This window comes from Oncorhynchus nerka, linkage group LG6, assembly GCF_034236695.1.
Source record: "Oncorhynchus nerka isolate Pitt River linkage group LG6, Oner_Uvic_2.0, whole genome shotgun sequence".
Classification (NCBI taxonomy): domain Eukaryota; kingdom Metazoa; phylum Chordata; class Actinopteri; order Salmoniformes; family Salmonidae; genus Oncorhynchus; species Oncorhynchus nerka.
The window spans coordinates 2,378,371-2,400,713 of NC_088401.1; the positions used below are offsets into that span (position 1 = coordinate 2,378,371).

Sequence of the window (22,343 nt, forward strand, 5' to 3'; positions counted from 1 at the left end):
TGACTTGCCTAGTTAAAAAAAAACAATACAAACATGGATCTGTGATTGGTTCTCATGCAATAGATAGACAGTAGATCTGTGATTGGTTCTCATGCAATAGACAGACAGACAGTAGATCTGTGATTGGTTCTCATGCAATAGACAGACAGTAGATCTGTGATTGGTTCTCATGCAATAGACAGACAGTAGATCTGTGATTGGTTCTCATGCAATAGACAGACAGTAGATCTGTGATTGGTTCTCATGCAATAGACAGACAGTAGATCTGTGATTGGTTCTCATGCAATAGATAGACAGTAGATCTGTGATTGGTTCCCATGCAATAGATAGACAGTAGATCTGTGATTGGTTCCCATGCAATAGACAGACAGACAGTAGATCTGTGATTGGTTCTCATGCAATAGATAGACAGTAGATCTGTGATTGGTTCTCATGCAATAGATAGACAGTAGATCTGTGATTGGTTCCCATGCAATAGATAGACAGTAGATCTGTGATTGGTTCCCATGCAAAAAAACAGACATTAGATCTATGATTGGTTCTCATGCAATAGACAGACAGTAGATCTGTGATTGGTTCTCATGCAATAGACAGACAGTAGATCTGTGATTGGTTCTCATGCAATAGACAGACAGTAGATCTGTGATTGGTTCTCATGCAATAGATAGACAGTAGATCTGTGATTGGTTCTCATGCAATAGATAGACAGTAGATCTGTGATTGGTTCCCATGCAATAGATAGACAGTAGATCTGTGATTGGTTCCCATGCAAAAAAACAGACAGTAGATCTGTGATTGGTTCTCATGCAATAGATAGACAGACATTAGATCTGTGATTGGTTCCCATGCAATAGACAGACAGTAGATCTGTGATTGGTTCCCATGCAATAGACAGACAGTAGATCTGTGATTGGTTCTCATGCAATAGATAGACAGTAGATCTGTGGCCCAGTTATTTTCTACAGTCAGACATGAGGTGTTGTCATGGAGATAGTACTTTACTCTATGGCTGTCACGTCCTGTGTTACTGCTGCCGAACCCAAATCCTTAGGGGCTGATAGATGCCCCCTCCTCATTGGCTGAAAGCCAGGACCCTATAGGGGGCCCCTGAGAATCTGGGAATAAACCCACAATGAATCCTCAGACCTCTCTTTCTCTCTCTTTCTCATTCCCTCTCTCACTGACTCTCTCTTTCTCTCTATTTCTCATTCCCTCTCTCACTGACTCTCTCTTTCTCTCTATTTCTCATTCCCTCTCTCACTGACTCTCTCTTTCTCTCTCTATTTCTCATTCCCTCTCTCACTGACTCTCTCTCTATTTTTCATTCTCTCACTGATTTCTCATTCATTCCCTCTCTCACTGACTCTCTTTCTCTCTATTTCTCATTCCCTCTCTCACTGACTCTCTCTTTCTCGCTCTATTTCTCATTCCCTCTCTCACTGACTCTCTCTTTCTCTCTCTATTTCTCATTCCCTCTCTCACTGACTCTCTTTCTCTCTCTATTTCTCATTCCCTCTCTCACTGACTCTCTTTCTCTCTCTATTTCTCATTCCCTCTCTCACTGACTCTCTTTCTCTCTCTATTTCTCATTCCCTCTCTCACTGACTCTCTCTTTCTCTCTATTTCTCATTCCCTCTCTCACTGACTCTCTCTTTCTCTCTCTATTTCTCATTCCCTCTCTCACTGACTCTCTCTTTCTCTCTCTCCCTCTGTTTCTCTCACCATTCTCATTTGAATCAAGAGACAGTGCAAATAGACAGAAAATGCTACTTTGAGATGAGTGCTTATCCCAAAAGATATTCCTTTCAATATGATTATGGATCATTTGAGTGTCATTTTTAGAATAGATATAGATTATTAAGTAGAGCAGAAGATACTAGCTGCTTCCATACTCAGTCCAGTAGTTCACTCTGTCTGGACCATAACTAATTGACAAAAGAAAGCATTATAATCAGAGAGGAGTTGTGAGATTAAACATATTTCTGGTTTTATTGTTTGTTGTCAAGGAGAAAACATAACTGGTGGCCCTGCTGGGCAGTGGAGGGGTTCTGCTTGGTTCCCTCTAGTACAGGTTCTTCTGCACGTGGCTGGTGATGTACTTGACGGCCAGCATGGTCTCCTCACAGGTGGGCTTGATCTGAGATTCGGGCAACAGGAAGCCGTAACGCCCGGTGTCACGTAGCTCAAAAGTGTAGGAGTACTTCACCCCCAGGTCGTAGGCCCAGTCGTCAGAGCCACCGGCAGCAGGGTCTGGAGAGGAGGAGATATCGGGAGAAAAATATTATGGGTGATATCCTGGAGGATTGCGCTATAGCTAGGACAGCACACTACACACTACACACTACACAGCTAAATATACTTCAAATCAGAGTATGACAGGAGGCCTAATCACTCATTCACTGTGGGTTCATATCCTGGATAATCAAATGTAGAGCTGTACTGTAGCTTCCACAGCTCTCAATAACATGCTATATAAAGCATAAGGCCACAGGCCTGGTGTAGCCATGGTCTGTATACTCACAAATGGTAGCAGCTCCTGGGCCGCTGGTGTACTGGGTTCCATGCAGACTACGGAGAGCCTTGGAAGCTCCCTCAGCAACAGTCATCTACAGCAGGAGAGAGAGAGAGAGAGAGAGAGAGAGAGAGAGAGAGAGAGAGAGAGAGAGAGAGAGAGAGAGACGAAGAGATTGGTGGACAGGGATCACTGCCTTAGATTTAAAGCGTTAGAAATTGGCAAGGTATTTGATGTAACCCACAACGGTACAATACAGGGGTCAAACGTGTTCCATCTTTAGACAATGGAAGAACTGGAAGACCCTTAGTACTATGAGTGGCTGGGTTAGAGAGGAGAGGAGGGTGAGAGGAGAGGAGGGTGAGAGGAGAGGAGGGTGAGAGGAGAGGAGGGTGAGTGGAGAGGAGGGGAGGGTGAGAGGAGGGTGAGAGGAGAGGAGGGTGAGAGGAGATGATTGTGAGAGGAGATGATTGTGAGAGGAGGGTGAGAGGAGAGGAGGGTGAGAGGAGAGGAAGAGGAGAGGAGTGTGAGAGGAGAGAAGGGTGAGAGGAGAGAAGGGTGAGAGGAGAGGAGGGTGAGAGGAGAGTAGGGTGAGAGGAGAGAAGGGTGAGAGGAGAGAAGGGTGAGAGGAGAGAAGGGTGAGAGGAGAGGAGGGTGAGAGGAGAGGAGGGTGAGAGGAGGGTGAGAGGAGAGGAGGGTGAGAGGAGAGGAGGGTGAGAGGAGAGGAGAGTGAGAGAAGAGGACGGTGAGAGGATGGTGAGAGGAGAGGGCGGTGTGACGCTGAGTCAGAGAAATACACCAGGTATTAACAGCAGGAGTGTGAGAGTTGGGGAAGGACTGTGACAAAGATCTCTATAAACCACTGTGAGAGCAACACAACAGAAGAGGGCCTTTGTTAAGATGAGCAGCGATGATAGATCTGAAGGAGGGACTGAGAAAATATACAAAAAATGTCCTGATATTAGAGTGGTGAAGGGAGACGAGTATTAGATATCTGTCTGGATGGGGTGGTTATAGGAGGGGTATTAGATATCTGGATGGGGTGGTTATAGGAGGGGTATTAGATATCTGTCTGGATGGGGTGGTTATAGGAGGGGTATTAGATATCTGTCTGGATGGGGTGGTTATAGGAGGGGTATTAGATGTCTGGATGGGGTGGTTATAGGAGGGGTATTAGATATCTGTCTGGATGGGGTGGTTATATGAGGGTATTAGATATCTGGATGGGGTGGTTATAGGAGGGGTATTAGATATCTGTCTGGATGGGGTGGTTATAGGAGGGGTATTAGATATCTGTCTGGATGGGGTGGTTATAGGAGGGTATTAGATGTCTGGATGGGGTGGTTATAGGAGGGGTATTAGATATCTGTCTGGATGGGGTGGTTATAGGAGGGTATTAGATATCTGTCTGGATGGGGTGGTTATAGGAGGGTATTAAATATCTGTCTGGATGGGGTGGTTATAGGAGGGGTATTAGATATCTGTCTGGATGGGGTGGTTATAGGAGGGGTATTAGATATCTGTCTGGATGGGGTGGTTATAGGAGGGGTATTAGATATCTGTCTGGATGGGGTGGTTATAGGAGGGGTATTAGATGTCTGGATGGGGTGGTTATGAGAGGGGTATTAGATGTCTGGATGGGGTGGTTATAGGAGGGGTATTAGATATCTGTCTGGATGGGGTGGTTATAGGAGGGGTATTAGATATCTGTCTGGATGGGGTGGTTATAGGAGGGTATTAGATATCTGGATGGGGTGGTTATAGGAGGGTATTAGATATCTGGATGGGGTGGTTATAGGAGGGGTATTAGATATCTGTCTGGATGGGGTGGTTATAGGAGGGGTATTAGATATCTGTCTGGATGGGGTGGTTATAGGAGGGGTATTAGATATCTGTCTGGATGGGGTGGTTATAGGAGGAGGGTATTAGATATCTGTCTGGATGGGGTGGTTATATGAGGGGTATTAGATATCTGTCTGGATGGGGTGGTTATAGGAGGGTATTAGATATCTGTCTGGATGGGGTGGTTATAGGAGGGGTATTAGATATCTGGATGGGGTGGTTATAGGAGGGGTATTAGATATCTGGATGGGGTGGTTATAGGAGGGTATTAGATATCTGTCTGGATGGGGTGGTTATAGGAGGGGTATTAGATATCTGTCTGGATGGGGTGGTTATAGGAGGGGTATTAGATATCTGTCTGGATGGGGTGGTTATAGGAGGGTATTAGATATCTGGATGGGGTGGTTATAGGAGGGGTATTAGATATCTGGATGGGGTGGTTATAGGAGGGGTATTAGATATCTGGATGGGGTGGTTATAGGAGGATATTAGAAATCTGTCTGGATGGGGTGGTTATAGGAGGGGTATTAGATATCTGTCTGGATGGGGTGGTTATAGGAGGGGTATTAGATATCTGTCTGGATGGGGTGGTTATAGGAGGGTATTAGATATCTGGATGGGGTGGTTATAGGAGGGGTATTAGATATCTGTCTGGATGGGGTGGTTATAGGAGGGGTATTAGATATCTGTCTGGATGGGGTGGTTATAGGAGGGCATTAGATATCTGGATGGGGTGGTTATAGGAGGGTATTAGATATCTGTCTGGATGGGGTGGTTATAGGAGGGGTATTAGATATCTGTCTGGATGGGGTGGTTATAGGAGGGCATTAGATATCTGGATGGGGTGGTTATAGGAGGGTATTAGATATCTGTCTGGATGGGGTGGTTATAGGAGGGGTATTAGATGTCTGGATGGGGTGGTTATAGGAGGGGTATTAGATATCTGTCTGGATGGGGTGGTTATAGGAGGGTATTAGATATCTGTCTGGATGGGGTGGTTATAGGAGGGGTATTAGATATCTGTCTGGATGGGGTGGTTATAGGAGGGGAATTAGATGTCTGGATGGGGTGGTTATATGAGGGTATTAGATATCTGTCTGGATGGGGTGGTTATAGGAGGGTATTAGATATCTGGATGGGGTGGTTATAGGAGGGGTATTAGATGTCTGGATGGGGTGGTTATGAGAGGGGTATTAGATGTCTGGATGGGGTGGTTATAGGAGGGGTATTAGATATCTGTCTGGATGGGGTGGTTATAGGAGGGTATTAGATATCTGTCTGGATGGGGTGGTTATAGGAGGGGTATTAGATGTCTGGATGGGGTGGTTATATGAGGGGTATTAGATATCTGTCTGGATGGGGTGGTTATAGGAGGGTATTAGATATCTGGATGGGGTGGTTATAGGAGGGGTATTAGATGTCTGGATGGGGTGGTTATGAGAGGGGTATTAGATGTCTGGATGGGGTGGTTATAGGAGGGGTATTAGATATCTGTCTGGATGGGGTGGTTATAGGAGGGTATTAGATATCTGTCTGGATGGGGTGGTTATAGGAGGGGTATTAGATATCTGTCTGGATGGGGTGGTTATAGGAGGGGTATTAGATGTCTGGATGGGGTGGTTATATGAGGGGTATTAGATATCTGTCTGGATGGGGTGGTTATAGGAGGGGTATTAGATGTCTGGATGGGGTGGTTATATGTGGGGCATTAGATATCTGTCTGGATGGGGTGGTTATAGGAGGGTATTAGATATCTGGATGGGGTGGTTATAGGAGGGGTATTAGATGTCTGGATGGGGTGGTTATGAGAGGGGTATTAGATGTCTGGATGGGGTGGTTATAGGAGGGGTATTAGATATCTGTCTGGATGGGGTGGTTATAGGAGGGTATTAGATATCTGTCTGGATGGGGTGGTTATAGGAGGGGTATTAGATGTCTGGATGGGGTGGTTATGAGAGGGGTATTAGATGTCGGGATGGGGTGGTTATAGGAGGGGTATTAGATATCTGTCTGGATGGGGTGGTTATAGGAGGGTATTAGATATCTGTCTGAATGGGGTGGTTATAGGAGGGTATTAGATATCTGTCTGGATGGGGTGGTTATAGGAGGGTATTAGATGTCTGGATGGGGTGGTTATAGCAGGGGTATTAGATGTCTGGATGGGGTGGATATAGGAGGGTATTAGATATCTGTCTGGATGGGGTGGTTATAGGAGGGTATTAGATATCTGTCTGGATGGGGTGGTTATAGGAGGGTATTAGATATCTGTCTGGATGGGGTGGTTATAGGAGGGTATTAGATATCTGTCTGGATGGGGTGGTTATAGGAGGGTATTAGATATCTGTCTGGATGGGGTGGTTATAGGAGGGGTATTAGATATCTGTCTGGATGGGGTGGTTATAGGAGGGGTATTAGATGTCTGGATGGGGTGGTTATAGGAGGGGTATTAGATATCTGTCTGGATGGGGTGGTTATAGGAGGGTATTAGATATCTGTCTGGATGGGGTGGTTATAGGAGGGTATTAGATGTCTGGATGGGGTGGTTATAGGAGGGTATTAGATATCTGTCTGGATGGGGTGGTTATAGAAGGGTATTAGATATCTGGATGGGGTTGTTATAGGAGGGTATTAGATGTCTGGATGGGGTGGTTATAGGAGGGGTATTAGATATCTGGATGGGGTGGTTATAGAAGGGGTATTAGATATCTGGATGGGGTGGTTATAGGAGGGGTATTAGATATCTGTCTGGATGGGGTGGTTATAGGAGGGGTATTAGATATCTGTCTGGATGGGGTGGTTATAGGAGGGGTATTAGATATCTGTCTGGATGGGGTGGTTATAGGAGGGGTATTAGATATCTGTCTGGATGGGGTGGTTATAGGAGGGTATTAGATATCTGTCTGGATGGGGTGGTTATAGGAGGGGTATTAGATGTCTGGATGGGGTGGTTATAGGAGGGGTATTAGATATCTGTCTGGATGGGGTGGTTATAGGAGGGTATTAGATATCTGTCTGGATGGGGTGGTTATAGGAGGGTATTAGATATCTGTCTGGATGTTATGTATTGGGTCAGGGAATATGGGTTGGGTCAGGGAATATGGGTTGGGTCAGGGAATATGGGTTGGGTCAGGTGTTATGGGTTGGGTCAGGGAATATGGGTCGGGTCAGGTGTTATGGGTTAGGGTAGGTACTCAAAGGTGCTCAACGGTGTAAGGGTTAGGGGTTATGGGTTAGCAGGTAGGGTCAGTGTTAGTGGTTATGGGTTAGGGTTAGGGGTTAGGGGTTAGAGGTTATGGGTTATGGGTTATGGGTTATGGGTTAGGGTCAGGGTTAGGGGGTAGGGTCAGTGTTAGTGGTTATGGGTTAGGGTCAGTGTTAGTGGTTATGGGTTAGGGTCACTGTTAGTGGTTATGGGTTAGGGGGTAGGGTCAGTGTTAGTGGTTATGGGTTATGGTCAGGGTTTATGGTAGGGTCAGTGTTAGTGGTTATGGGTTAGGGTTATGGGTTATGGGGTTATGGGTTAATGGTTAGGGTCAGGGTTAGCGGGTAGGGTCAGTGTTAGTGGTTATGGGTTAGGGTTATGGGTTATGGGTTATGGGTTAGGGGTTATGGGTTAGGGGTTATGGATTATGGGTTATGGGTTAGGGTCAGGGTTAGGGGTTATGGGTTAGGGGTTATGGGTTATGGGTTATGGGTTAGGGTCAGGGTTGGGGGTAGGTACTGACCAGCTCGCTGTGATGCTCCGCCAGCTCAAAGGTGTAGGAGTAGGGGAAGAGCAGCAGCTGAGAGTAGGAGTGGATGGTGAGGTAGGCCTTGATGGACGACTTGTTCCTACGGATGAAGTCAGCAACGTTCTTCACCTCGATCTCAGATTCGGGTGAGGAGCCACAGAATGTGTCGCTGCATGGGTTGGAGGAGGCCCCAGTGGCTGAGAGGGTGAAAGGAGAGAGGGATGGGTTAGGGTGAGAGAAGAGAGGAGAGGGGACAGAGGTTAGGGTAAAAGGATAGAGGAGAGGGTGAGAGGAGGGAGGAGAGGGTGAAGAGAGGGTGAGAGGAGAGAGGAGAGGGGACAGAGGTTAGGGTGAAAGGAGAGAGGAGAGGGTGAAAGGAGAGGGGGAGAGGGTGAAGGAGAGAGAGGAGAGGGTGAAGGGGGGAGAGGAGAGGGTGAGAGGAGAGAGGAGAGGGTGAAAGGAGAGAGGAGAGTGTGAGAGGAGGGAGGAGAGGGTGAAATGAGAGAGGAGAGGGGACAGAGGTTAGGGTGAAAGGAGAGAGGAGAGGGTGAAAGGAGAGAAGAGAGGATGAAAGGAGAGAGGAGAGGGTGAGAGGAGGGAGGAGAGGGTGAGAGGAGGGAGGAGAGGGTGAGAGGAGGGTGAGAGGGTGAAAGGAGAGAGGAGAGGTTGAAAGGAGAGAGGAGAGGGTGAAAGGAGAGAGGAGAGGGTGAGGGGAGAGAGGAGAGGGTGAAAGGAGAGAGGAGATGGTGAGAGGAGGGAGGAGTATTGTATCTCTATAGAAATACACTCTATACTGTATCTCTATAGAAATACATCTCCATACTGTATCTCTATAGAAATACACTCTATACTATATCTCTATAGTAATACACTTCTATATAGTAGAAATACACTCTATACTGTATCTCTATAGTAAAACACTTCTATATAGTAGAAATACACTCTATACTGTATCTCTATAGTAATACACTTCTATATAGTAGAAATACACTCTATACTGTATCTCTATAGAAATGCACCTCCATGTTACAGTTTATATGACTGTACTCACTGCACCATCCAGCGTTCCAGTTTCTGTTGGGATCAGCACCGATGCAGCTGGAACTAGACATCCTGGAGCGAGTCTTTCTCCACATCCTGTTCTACAGGTCCAAAACACACACCGAGCCACAACATACATCCATAAGTACACTAATTGCTGTGATACTGCATTACGTGATTTTTTTAAAACTGAGCTGTCGGTTAGGGGCTCGTAAGTAAGAGTTTCACTGTAAGGTCTACACCTGTTGTATTCGAGGCATGTGACTAATATTATTTCATTTTATTTGATCACATACTGTATAAGGAGTAGTTAAACACCACATTTTTGCCATCAGAAATCAGGCAGTGTCAATAATCAGGTAATGCAGTATAACAGCAATTAGTGTACTTTTGGCTAACAGCTAATGGCTAACTGCTAACTGGCTAACAGCTAACGGCTAACTAGCTAATGGCTAGCAGCTAACTGGCTAACAGCTAACTGGCTAACAGTGAACGGCTAACTGCTAACTGGTTAACAGCTAACGGCTAACTGGCTAATGGCTAGTGGCTAACAGGCTAGAAGTTAATGGCTAACAGCTAAAGGAAAACGTACGCTATTGTGGGTGAAGTCGTATCCGTCGATGTTGAAGACGGGCAGAACATAGACATCCATCTGGTTTAGCAGGCCGGTCATCTCAGAGTCACTACCGTAGGTGGACAGAGCCTGGGAAGAAGGAGGAAGAGAAGGAGAGGGAGAGAGGAAGACGAGAGTGAGAGGGTTATGAATTTTAGTTACATTTACATTTACATTTAAGTCATTTAGCAGACGCTCTTATCCAGAGCGACTTACAAATTGGTGCATTCACCTTATGACATCCAGTGGAACAGCCACTTTACAATAGTGCATCTAAATCTTTTAAGGGGGGGGGGGTGAAAAGGATTACTTTATCCTATCCTAGGTATTCCTTAAAGAGGTGGGGTTTCAGGTGTCTCCGGAAGGTGGTGATTGACTCCGCTGTCCTGGCGTCGTGAGGGAGTTTGTTCCACCATTGGGGGGCCAGAGCAGCGAACAGTTTTGACTGGGCTGAGCGGGAACTGTACTTCCTCAGTGGTAGGGAGGCGAGCAGGCCAGAGGTGGATGAACGCAGTGCCCTTGTTTGGGTGTAGGGCCTGATCAGAGCCTGGAGTTCTGAACTGTTTCGATGGAGGAAGAGGACAATATACCCAGCTAGCACATAACGTTCTGAGAATCATATTTTTCTTAGAGCATGGTGAGAGTGCGGTTGTCCTATGGTTATTTTGCATACAACCTTCCCACAACGTTCTGGGAACGGTGCAGGATAGTTGCTAAGCTTTGGAACATTCTCAGCACGTTCAAGGAACTTGGCAAAAAAATCTAATTTTCTTGGTATTTCATTACTTTAACATAACTTTTCCTAAAAGTTCAAACATGGTTATACTTCATTTTGGTAATGTTGTAGGAACGTTGTCAAACTGGTTTGACATAGGGATTTATTCTCAAATAGTTCAGAGGACGTTAATGTTCTTCTGTGGGAATTTCAGTACTCCAGCACAGTTTCCCACAGGCTTCCTCATGGTTCGATTTAAAGTCATGTACTCAAATTGTTCCGAGAACGTTAAGAAAACGTTCCATTAAAAAAAAAAAACACAAGTGAACTTTAGTAACGTTCGGAGAACATTCTAAGAATGTTATTTAAAAACCTATACATTCCGTTCTCAGCGTCAACAAACCTCTCTTTAGCCTTCATCTTGTTAAGTGTGTTCACGCCCACTAGTGTTGACCATGCCCATTAATTGGCCTCACCTTATGTTCATAGTGCTCGTTTCCTTTGACATAAAGTCTGTTTGACTAAAATGAAAAGCTTTGTATGTATAAAAAAACATTCCATACTGGCTCCTTCCTGGTGGTGCACTGGACTCATCCCACGGATAGAAAACATAAGGTTAAATCTCACTGATACCGTGTCACAATAATAAAATACATGTGTTTGCATGATTAATGCCGAAGGAAATGAATTTCCTATCTGAGCTTGGAGTTAAGGATAGCACAACTAAGCTAACATTCAGTGAAAGTTAAGGAAGTTATTCAAAAACTATCAAATAACCAATAATGTCTGTTCGCAGAGCATTAATAAAAACTCCCGGGAAAACGGTCAAGGAACGAGTAAAACGTTCTCATAACCACCTCCCTGCAACCTAAAAATAAACAGTCTCAGAACAAGCAACATTTTTCACTTCTGTTCACAAAACGTTTTAAAAAATGTTAAGGAAACATATAGCTTCTTTCCAACAACCTGTTGTGAAACCGAAAACATACATTCTCACAACTTCCAAGGAACCAAATGTCATAGCTGGGCATATAGATGATATAGAATTACAGAAGTGTCATTGTGCGTCCATTGATATCCTATTAAATGAGTTATACTATGTCACTCTGAGCCTCACCTCTTTGACGAACCACTGGCAGAAAGCGGTGGAAATCCACTCCCTGGCGTGAATACCACAGTCCATGAAGATAGAGGGCTTGGTGGAGCTGGACTTCTTACCGATCTGTAGAGATACGTTTTACTCGTGTAACCTTTAGTTCAACAGGTTTGTGTTGTTGAGATTGACGTAGGCTACATGTTGTTCAATAGAGGTTTACACTGGATAAGAGCTGCTACTGAATGATCCAAAATGTGAACCAGAGTAGGCTAGAACATTTCATAGACCAGAACATTTCATAGACCACTACCCAGACTATTTCATAGACCACTGACCAGACTATTTCATAGACCACTGTCCAGACTATTTCATAGACCACTGACCAGACTATTTCATAGACTACTGACCAGACTATTTCATAGACCACTGACCAGACTATTTCATAGACCACTGACCAGACTATTTCATAGACCACTGTCCAGACTATTTCATAGACCACTGACCAGACTATTTCATAGACCACTGACCAGACTATTTCATAGACCACTGACCAGACTATTTCATAGACCACTGGCCTGACTATTTAATAGACCACTGACCAGACTATTTCATAGACCACTGACCAGACTATTTAATAGACCACTGACCAGACTATTTCATAGACCACTGACCAGACTATTTCATAGACCACTGACCAGACTATTTCATAGACCACTGTCCAGACTATTTCATAGACCACTGGCCAGACTATTTCATAGACCACTGACCAGACTATTTCATAGACCACTGGCCTGACTATTTCATAGACCACTATTTCATAGACCACTGCCAGACTATTTCATTTCATAGACCACTGACCAGACTATTTCATAGACCACTGACCAGACTATTTCATAGACCACTGACCAGACTATTTCATAGACCACTGGCCAGACTATTTCATAGACCACTGACCAGACTATTTCATAGACCACTGGCCTGACTATTTCATAGACCACTACCCAGACTATTTCATAGACCACTGACCAGACTATTTCATAGACCACTGACCAGACTATTTCATAGACCACTGACCAGATTTCATAGACCCAGACTATTTCATAGACCACTGACCAGACTATTTCATAGACCACTGACCAGACTATTTCATAGACCACTGACCAGACTATTTCATAGACCACTGACCAGACTATTTCATAGACCACTGACCAGACTATTTCATAGACCACTGACCAGACTATTTCATAGACCACTGTCCAGACTATTTCATAGACCACTGACCAGACTATTTTAGACCACTATTTCATAGACCACTGACCACCAGACTATTTCATAGACCACTGACCAGACTATTTCATAGACCACTGACCAGACTATTTCATAGACCACTGACCAGACTATTTCATAGACCACTGACCAGACTATTTCATAGACCACTGACCAGACTATTTCATAGACCACTGACCAGACTATTTCATAGACCACTGACTATTTCATAGACCACTATTTCATAGACCACTGACCAGACTATTTCATAGACCACTGACCACTCTATTTCATAGACCACTGACCAGACTATTTCATAGACCACTGACCAGACTATTTCATAGACCACTGACCACTCTATTTCATAGACCACTGGCCAGACTATTTCATAGACCACTGACCAGACTATTCAACAACAGTATCAATAAATGTTGACAATAGAGTGAGTAATACCTTGAGGATGTTCATGGGACGTCCCTCGTAGGTGTTTCCGATCACCTGACGGCTGATCAGGTCGGGGTTAGAGGAGGAGATGGAGGAGATCCATGCCTGGATCTGGAGACACGCGTAGATCGAGGGATGAAAGAGAAAGGGAGAGAGCGGGATGAGAGAGAAAGTGAGGAGAAAGAGAGAGACAGTGGTAGTGAGAGAGATAGTATCTTACTTTGTTCCAACTGTTGTACTAGGATATATTGACAGAGAGAGAGCGAGAGAGCGAGAGACAGGGGTAGAGAGAGAGACAGAAGGATAGAGAGAATCTTACTTTGTCCCAACTGTTGTATTTGGTGTAGCTGTGTACTCTGGGGTCTGGGGTTCTGTTGTCCAGCTGCTCTTCCATCTGAGCCTGCAGGTCCTCAATCAGGACCCTGAGAACAGAGACAATTCCCCCATCAACGTACGCTGAGTATAACAAACATCAGGAACACCCTTCTAATATCTAGTTTGCACCCCTTTTGCCCTCAGAACAGTCTCAATTTGTCGAGCCATGGACTCTACAAGGTGTCGAAAACTTCCACAGGGATAATGGCCCATGTTGACTCTACAAGCTGTCGAAAGCCTTCCACAGGGATGCTGGCCCATGTTGACTCTACAAGCTGTCGAAAGCCTTCCACAGGGATGCTGGCCCATGTTGACTCTACAAGCTGTCGAAAGCCTTCCACAGGATGCTGGCTCATGTTGACTCCAATGCTTCCCACAGTTGTGACAAGTTGTCTGGATGTCCTTTGGGTGGTGGACCGTTCTTGATACACACGGGAAACTGTTGAGAGTGAAAAACCCAGCCGTGTTGCAGTTCTTGACACAAACCGGTGCACCTGGCATCTACTACCATACCCCCGTTCAAAGGCACTTAAAAATATTTTGTCTTGCCCATTCACCTTCTGAATGGCACACATACACGTCTCAATTGTCTCAAGGCTTAAAAATCCTTCTTTAACCCATCTCGTCTCCTTCATCTACACTGATTGAAGTGGATATAACAGGCCAATAAAGGATCATAGTTTTCACCTGGATTCACCTGGTCAGTCTGTCCTGGAAATAGCAGGTGTTCTTAATTTTAATGTTTTGTACACTCAGTGTACATACTAGATAGTAATTAACGTATAATATTATACTGTCAAGTTGTATTATTTTTCTTTCATTGGAAAGTCTCTTTCTTGTTTTCAGTCTTTTAAATGTTCTCTTTTTCTTTCTGCAGTTCAATGCCTTTTTAAATTCCACAGTCCATGTCCTTGCACCACGACTGATGGCTCTTTCTACCACAGCGGAAGCATGTCTCTTAATTTCACTGATGTTCAGTTGCAACTCCTGATGAACTTAACGGCTGAGTCTCTTTAGCAGCTGGTTCCATGGACACACTGCCTTCAATGGACCTTGCCAAGGTCAGATTACTTTCAGTCAATAGTCTCTTTACGTTTTTGCTTCACTCTGTAACCCACATACTTCCCACTGGGCAAAAAAACGGTTGAGTCAGCGTTGTTTCCACGTCATTTCAACCAAAACATTCAATGTGATGACGTTGAATCGAAGTGGAAAACTGATTGAAAAACTCATCAATTTTCAGATTTTTTTCACCCAACGTTTTACCTATATCCATTGATACATCACTGAGCAGAAATACTATTTATATTAGTATGAAGTACTATAGTATCCAGTAATATCTATATAACAGTAATAACAGTAGTATAGTATCCAGTAATATCTATATAACAGTAATAACAGTAATATAGTATCCAGTAATATCTATATAACAGTAATAACAGTAGTATAGTATCCAGTAATATCTATATAACAGTAATAACAGTAATATAGTATCCAGTAATATCTATATAACAGTAATAACAGTAGTATAGTATCCAGTAATATCTATATAACAGTAATAACAGTAATATAGTATCCAGTAATATCTATATAACAGTAATAACAGTAATATAGTATCCAGTAATATCTATATAACAGTAATAACAGTAGTATAGTATCCAATTATGTTAGTAGAGCTGAAAGCTGAAAACTGATTAAAGAAGCAATAAAACTGGCCTTCTTTAGACTAGTTGAGTATCTGGAATATCAGCATTTGTGGGTTCGATAATTGGCTCAAAATGGCCAGAAACAAAGTACTTTCTTCTGAATCTCGTCAGTCTATTCTTGTTCTGAGAAATTAAGGTTATTCCATGCGAGAAATTGCCAAGAAACCGAAGAACACTGTGTACTACTCCCTTCACAGAACAACGCAAACTGTCTCTAACCAGAATAGAGAGAGGAGCGGGAGGCCCCAGTGCACAACTGAGCAAGAGGACAAGTACATTAGAGTGTCTAGTTTGAGAAACAGAGGCTTCACAAGTCCTTAACTGGCTGCTTCATTAAATAGTACACGCAAAACACCGGTGTAGAGGTATGTAGTAGTATCTATATGTAGTAGTATCTATATGTAGAAGCAAGTAAAAATACTTTTAAAAGTAAAATACAATAAAAGTCATTTTTGTGGGTATTTCCTATTTATATTTTTGACTACTTTTGATTTTACTTCACTACATTCCTAAAGAAAACTAGGTACTTTTTACTCCAAACATTTTCCCAGACACCCAGAAGTACTTGTTACATTTTGAATGATTAGCAGAACAGAAAAATGGTCTGATTCACACACTTATCAAGAGAACATTCCTGGTCATCTCTACTGCCTGTGTCCTGGAGGACTCATTTAACACTCATGCTTCGTTTGTAAATGACGAGTGTTGGAGTGTACCCCAGGCTATCCGTAAATTTAAAAAACAAGAAAATTGTGCTGATTGCCTTAATATAAGAAATATGAAATGATTTGTACTTTTACATTTACATGTACTTTTTATACTTAAGTATATTTTAAACCAAATACTTTTAGACTTTTACTCAAGTAGTATTTTACTGGGTGACTTTCAATTTTATTTGAGTCATTTTCTATTCAGGTATCTATACTTTTACTCAAGTATGACAATTTGATACTTTTCCCACCACTGTGTAGTTGTGTGTAGTAGTAGTATATATATGTAGTAGTATGTAGTTGTATGTAGTAGTATCTATATGTAGTAGTATCTATTTGTAGTAGTATGTAGTAGTATCTATATGTAGTAGTATCTATATGTAGTAGTATGCAGTAGTATCTACATGTAGTAGTATCTATATGTAGTAGTATCTATATGTAGTAGTATCTATATGCAGTAGTATCTACATGTAGTAGTATCTATATGTAGTAATATCTTTATGTAGTAGTATCTATATGTAGTGGTATGTAGTAGTATCTATACATATATATACTAAAGTATACTACTACATAAAGATACTACTACATTTTCCCGGACATCCAGTATTGATACATATCGTATTACCCAGTCTCCATGCCACTCTGCTGCAGAATGGTGTAGACCATGTCAGTGTGGGCAGCAGGAACATGGAGATCCACGTCAATATCGATGGTCACCAGGTCAGCACTCGCAGGACTCCAGAAGTCCACCTGCAGAGGGAAACACAGACAGACAGACAGACAGACAGACAGACAGACAGACAGACAGACAGACAGACAGACAGACAGACAGACAGACAGACAGACAGACAGACAGACAGATAGACAGACAGTTGAACACAAACAGCAGAGGGAGACACAGACAGACAGACAGACAGACAGACAGACAGACAGACAGACAGACAGACAGACAGACAGACAGACAGACAGACAGACAGACAGTTGAACACAAACAGCAGAGGGAGGCACAGGCAGACAGACAGACAGACAGACAGACAGACAGACAGACAGACAGACAGACAGACAGACAGACAGACAGACAGACAGACAGACAGTTGAACACAAACAGCAGAGGGAGACACAGACAGACAGACAGACAGACAGACAGACAGACAGACAGACAGACAGACAGACAGACAGACAGACAGTTGAACACAAACAGCAGAGGAGACACAGACAGACAGACAGACAGACAGACAGACAGACAGACAGACAGACAGACAGACAGACAACACAAACAGCAGAGGAGACAGACAGTTGAACACAGACAGACAGAGGGAGACAGACAGACAGACAGACAGACAGACAGACAGACAGACAGACAGACAGACAGACAGACAGACAGACAGACAGACAGACAGACAGACAGACAGACAGTTGAACACAAACAGCAGAGGGAGACACAGACAGACAGACAGACAGACAGACAGACAGACAGACAGACAGACAGACAGACGGGCGGAGGGGGGGAGACATACATTTTAACACCTACTGTACATCCTCAAACAAGTCCTTTGCAGCATAGAGAGGCAAAGTGTACTGGTTCTCGTGTGGGAACCTAGGGGGCCTGAAATAAGTCTCTGGGAACCAAAATTATTTGAAATGAAATGTTTTCTTTTCTTTTACAGCATCGTAGCCAGTAACCAGGCCAGTCCATTACAGCTTGGCTAGGCTCGGCTAAGAATAGTGAAAGGGTTTCTTATGTACCTCCATGCTGTTGGCCAGCTCCTTGATAAGGAGAACATGATCATCAAGGACAGGCTTCAGACGGAACACTTTCTCAAGAGATTTACCTGAACCCCTTGACAACCAAGACAAGAGATTTACACTGTATTTATAGAACCCCTTGACAACCAAGACAAGAGATTTACACTGTAATTATAGAACACCTTGACAACCAAGACAAGAGATTTACACTGTTATTATAGAACACCTTGACAACCAAGACAAGAGATTTACACTGTTATTATAGAACACCTTGACAACCAAGACAAGAGATTTACACTGTTATTATAGAACACCTTGACAACCAAGACAAGAGATTTACACTGTTATTATAGAACACCTTGACAACCAAGACAAGAGATTTACACTGTTATTATAGAACACCTTGACAACCAAGACAAGAGATTTACACTGTTATTATAGAACACCTTGACAACCAAGACAAGAGATTTACACTGTTATTATAGAACACCTTGACAACCAAGACAAGAGATTTACACTGTAATTATAGAACTCCTATTATAGAAGACTCCCCCTGGACAGCCGAGACAAGAGATATACACTGTAATTATAGAACTCCTATTATAGAAGACTCCCCCTGGACAGCCGAGACAAGAGATATACACTGTTATTATAGAACTCCTATTATAGAAGACTCCCCCTGGACAGCCAAGACAAGAGATATACACTGTAATTATAGAACTCCTATTATAGAAGACTCCCCCTGGACAGCCGAGACAAGAGATATACACTGTAATTATAGAACTCCTATTATAGAAGACTCCCCCTGGACAGCCAAGACAAGAGAAACCCAGCTAGCACATTTGTTTCTTGGAAGTTGTGGGAATTTGAGTTTTTGTTTCACATTGGTTGAGGTAATGAAGCCATGTTTTCTGACCAGTAAAAGTGAAAATTTTGCCTGTTCTGGGAACATTTATTTTTAGTTTCCAGGAAAGTTCTGAGAACATTTTGCTCTAGTTCCTTCAAAGTTTTCCATGGGGGGTTTTATTAATGCTCTGAAAAATATAAGTATAGGATATTTGGAGGTTTTTGAATAAAACCTACCATGAATAACACTGCTATCTTATTTTGGGTAAACTCTTTTTTAAACTCCAAGATAAGAAACATGAAAATGTATTAATCTTGTAAACAGATCATTTTTTTTTATTGTGACACGGCATCAGAGATTTGAAACTAAACTTTTTCTGTTCTCTATCCATGGAATGAGTCCAGGGCACCACCAGGAAGGAGCCAGTATGGCATGTTTTTTTATACATACAAAGCTCTTCATTTTTGTCTATTCAAACAGACCCCATTTCAAAAGAAATAAGAGCTCAGGTGTGGCCAATTAGTGGGCGTGGCCAACACACCTGAACACACTTAACAAAATAGAGAAATAGAGACAGTTTTCTTGATGCTGAGAACAGAAAGTAGATATTTTTAAATAGTATTTTAAGATAAGTTTTCTGAACGTTACTGAAGTTTGTTTGTGTTTATTTTCTTAATGTTCTCTGAACTATTTGAGAAGATAATATTGAATAGAACTACCTGTACGAAACATTATGCTGAAGTACTGAAATTCTTACCAGAAAAACATTCCCTGAACTATTTGAGAACATTCCCAATGTCAAACCAGTTGGAGAACGTTGCCAAAATTCAAATTAAAGGTCACACTTATATTTGGATAGTCTGTTTTTTTTCACGTGTACATGCTCTAGAGATGGTCATACTAATAACAAACTATCTGTTGATAAACTACTGCTTAGGTTACAATTAGGGTTAGGATAAGGGTTAAGGTTAGGTTTAAGTTTAGGGTTAGGATAAGGGTTAAGGTTAGGTTTAAGTTTAGGGTTATGATAAGGGTTAAGGGTAGGTTTAAGTTTAGGGTTAGGATAAGGGTTAAGGTTAGGTTTAAGTTTAGGGTTAGGATAAGGGTTAAGGGTAGGTTTAAGTTTAGGGTTAGGATAAGGGTTAAGGTTAGGTTTAAGTTTAGGGTTAGGATAAGGGTTAAGGTTAGGTTTAAGTTTAGGGTTAGGATAAGGGTTAAGGTTAGGTTTAAGTTTAGGGTTAGGATAAGGGTTAAGGTTAGGTTTAAGTTTAGGGTTATGATAAGGGTTAAGGGTAGGTTTAAGTTTAGGGTTAGGATAAGGGTTAAGGATAGGTTTAAGTTTAGGGTTATGATAAGGGTTAAGGGTAGGTTTAAGTTTAGGGTTAGGATAAGGGTTAGGTTAGGTTTAAGTTTAGGGTTATGATACGGGTTAGGTTAGGTTTAAGTTAGGGTTTAAGTTTAGGTTTAAGGTTAGGATAAGGGTTAAGGGTTTAAGTTTAAGGTTAGGTTTAAGTTTAGGGTTAGGATAAGGGTTAAGGTTAGGTTTAAGTTTAGGGTTAGGATAAGGGTTAAGGGTTAGGTTTAAAGGTTAAGGGTTAAGGGTAGGTTAGGGTTTAGGGTTAGGATAAGGGTTAAATTTAGGGTTAGGATAAGGGTTAGGTTTAAAGCTAGGGTTAGTAGATAGTTATTTGAAATTTTACTGAAAGTGTGTAGATAGTCTGATGGACTATCCATTTAAAGTTCATTTTAGCAATTTTTTAACTGTAATGAAACATTCTGTTAAAGTAATAAAATACCCCCTAAAAAAGTATGTTTTTTTTTCTATAAATGTGCTGAGAATGTTCCAAAACTATCCTGCACCACTCTCAGAACGTTGTGGTAAGGTTGTATGCAAGTTAACCATAGGACAACCACGCTCTCACCAAGCTCTAAGAAACACATGGTTCTCAGAACGTTATGCGCTAACTGGGTTATAGAACACATGTTATAGATCTCTAGGAACATTAATAAATGTTATAGGAACGTTAATAAACATATCAGAATACAGTCGTCCACATGGTCCTTCACGAGGTCTCCATTCATCACCAATAAGCCACATGGTAGCATAGATTGTAATGTACAGAGTCTATCTTCATAATTTTCCAAGTATATTTTTCTATGTTGTATTCTGAGAACTTGTGATTTGAAAATATTTCAAAATAAAAGTTTGATATTTTACCCATCGAAACGCGTCACCTCAGCCAGGGCCACTGCCACAAATCCTAGAAGCAGAAGAATCTTCATCATGTTGCCAGTGAAGCTGTCTTCACCAATCCCCATCCTTTATAACTCCTGACCCTCTCCCTCTCCACCAATCACAAGCCTCTGTGCCTCGACCCGCCCCCCACTTTCTCCACCAATCCCCATCCTCATCCGAGTGTTATCTCTCTGTCTTAGAAGCCTATCTGACCACCTGTTAGCAGCAGGTGTTCGTCCAGGGATACAGTAGCTTCTCAATGAGAACCTCTTCAATGATTAACAAGCTGTGATGGAATCCTTGTAACGGGTGTTCTAGAATGGTGCGGAGCATGGACAGCCAAGGTCATTGGTCTGTTCTGACACGTGACTTGGAACGCAGTCATATTACAACTTATGAAAAACATCTAGCAAACGTTTTAGCAATCAGTATCGGTTGATTCTGATGATACAGAACGACCAGGTCTGTATATTACTAAGACGTTTGCTTTGACACAAGCGTGTGGAGGCGTAGGGAGGATGTGGACATGATGCAACCTATTGGGTAGGTTACTGTACCTCTCTTTTTCCCTATTGATGAAGAAGTGCACAACAATCAGAAATCACAAGGAGATGTATAGGATTTAAACTTGTTCCATTTTATTCATATACTGTCCACTTACAGAAGAGATACATATCTATGGAAAGATGCCAACATGTTTCAATAACACCAAGACAACTGATCTAACGCAGATACAGAATATAAACAGAATGTATATTCTCATCATCATCGTTTCTCCCTAGAGTTGCACAGTAACTTTCCCGAAATTCCTGGGTTTTCCAGAAATTCTGATAGTAAAATTATAGGAATTAGGAGGGAATAAGCAGGAATAATCCTCCAACCAGGATTTCTGGAAAAACCTGGGAATTTCGGGAAAGTTACTAATCTCATGTGCCATACTTTACAGCTAGGCCTAGGATGTTGACTGTACATTAAGGTTCTGTTGTGAAGGCCTAGGATGTTGACTGTACATTAAGGTTCTGTTGTGAAGGCCTTTGATGTTGACTGTACATTAAGGTTCTGTTGTGAAGGCCTAGGATGTTGACTGTACATTAAGGTTCTGTTGTGAAGGCCTAGGATGTTGACTGTACATTAAGGTTCTGTTGTGAAGGCCTTTGATGTTGACTGTACATTAAGGTTTTGTTGTGAAGGCCTAGGATGTTGACTGGACCTTAAAGTTCTGTTGTGAAGGCATTGGAACACGGAACACATTAAACCTCTACATGTACCAGTCTCCTTATACAAATTCAACTATGAATACAACATACACTGAGTCGCACATACACTGAGTATACCAAACGTTAGAAACATCTTCCTAATATTGCCTCAGAACAGCCTCAATTCACACGGACTCTACAAGGTGTCGAAAGCATCCCATTAAAGCCGTAATCCTTAGTCGAAACAATAACAAAGGAACTCCACAC

At 42.5% G+C, this 22,343-nt stretch overlaps 1 protein-coding gene across 1 annotated transcript; it reads right to left on the reverse strand.

The window, feature by feature from the left end:
- Positions 1 to 1,962: 1,962 nt before the first annotated feature.
- LOC115125152 (carboxypeptidase B-like) lies at positions 1,963 to 20,978 on the reverse strand. Its single transcript, XM_065019222.1, has 11 exons — positions 20,862 to 20,978; positions 17,798 to 17,872; positions 16,677 to 16,801; positions 13,580 to 13,682; positions 13,270 to 13,371; positions 11,572 to 11,676; positions 9,719 to 9,829; positions 9,137 to 9,227; positions 8,080 to 8,282; positions 2,522 to 2,606; positions 1,963 to 2,250 (listed from the first exon to the last, which is right to left on the reverse strand). The coding sequence occupies exons 1-11, from the start codon at positions 20,961 to 20,963 to the stop codon at positions 2,063 to 2,065; spliced, it is 1,290 nt and encodes a 429-aa protein (XP_064875294.1). The 5' UTR covers positions 20,964 to 20,978; the 3' UTR covers positions 1,963 to 2,062.
- Between the last annotated feature and the right edge of the window lie 1,365 nt (positions 20,979 to 22,343).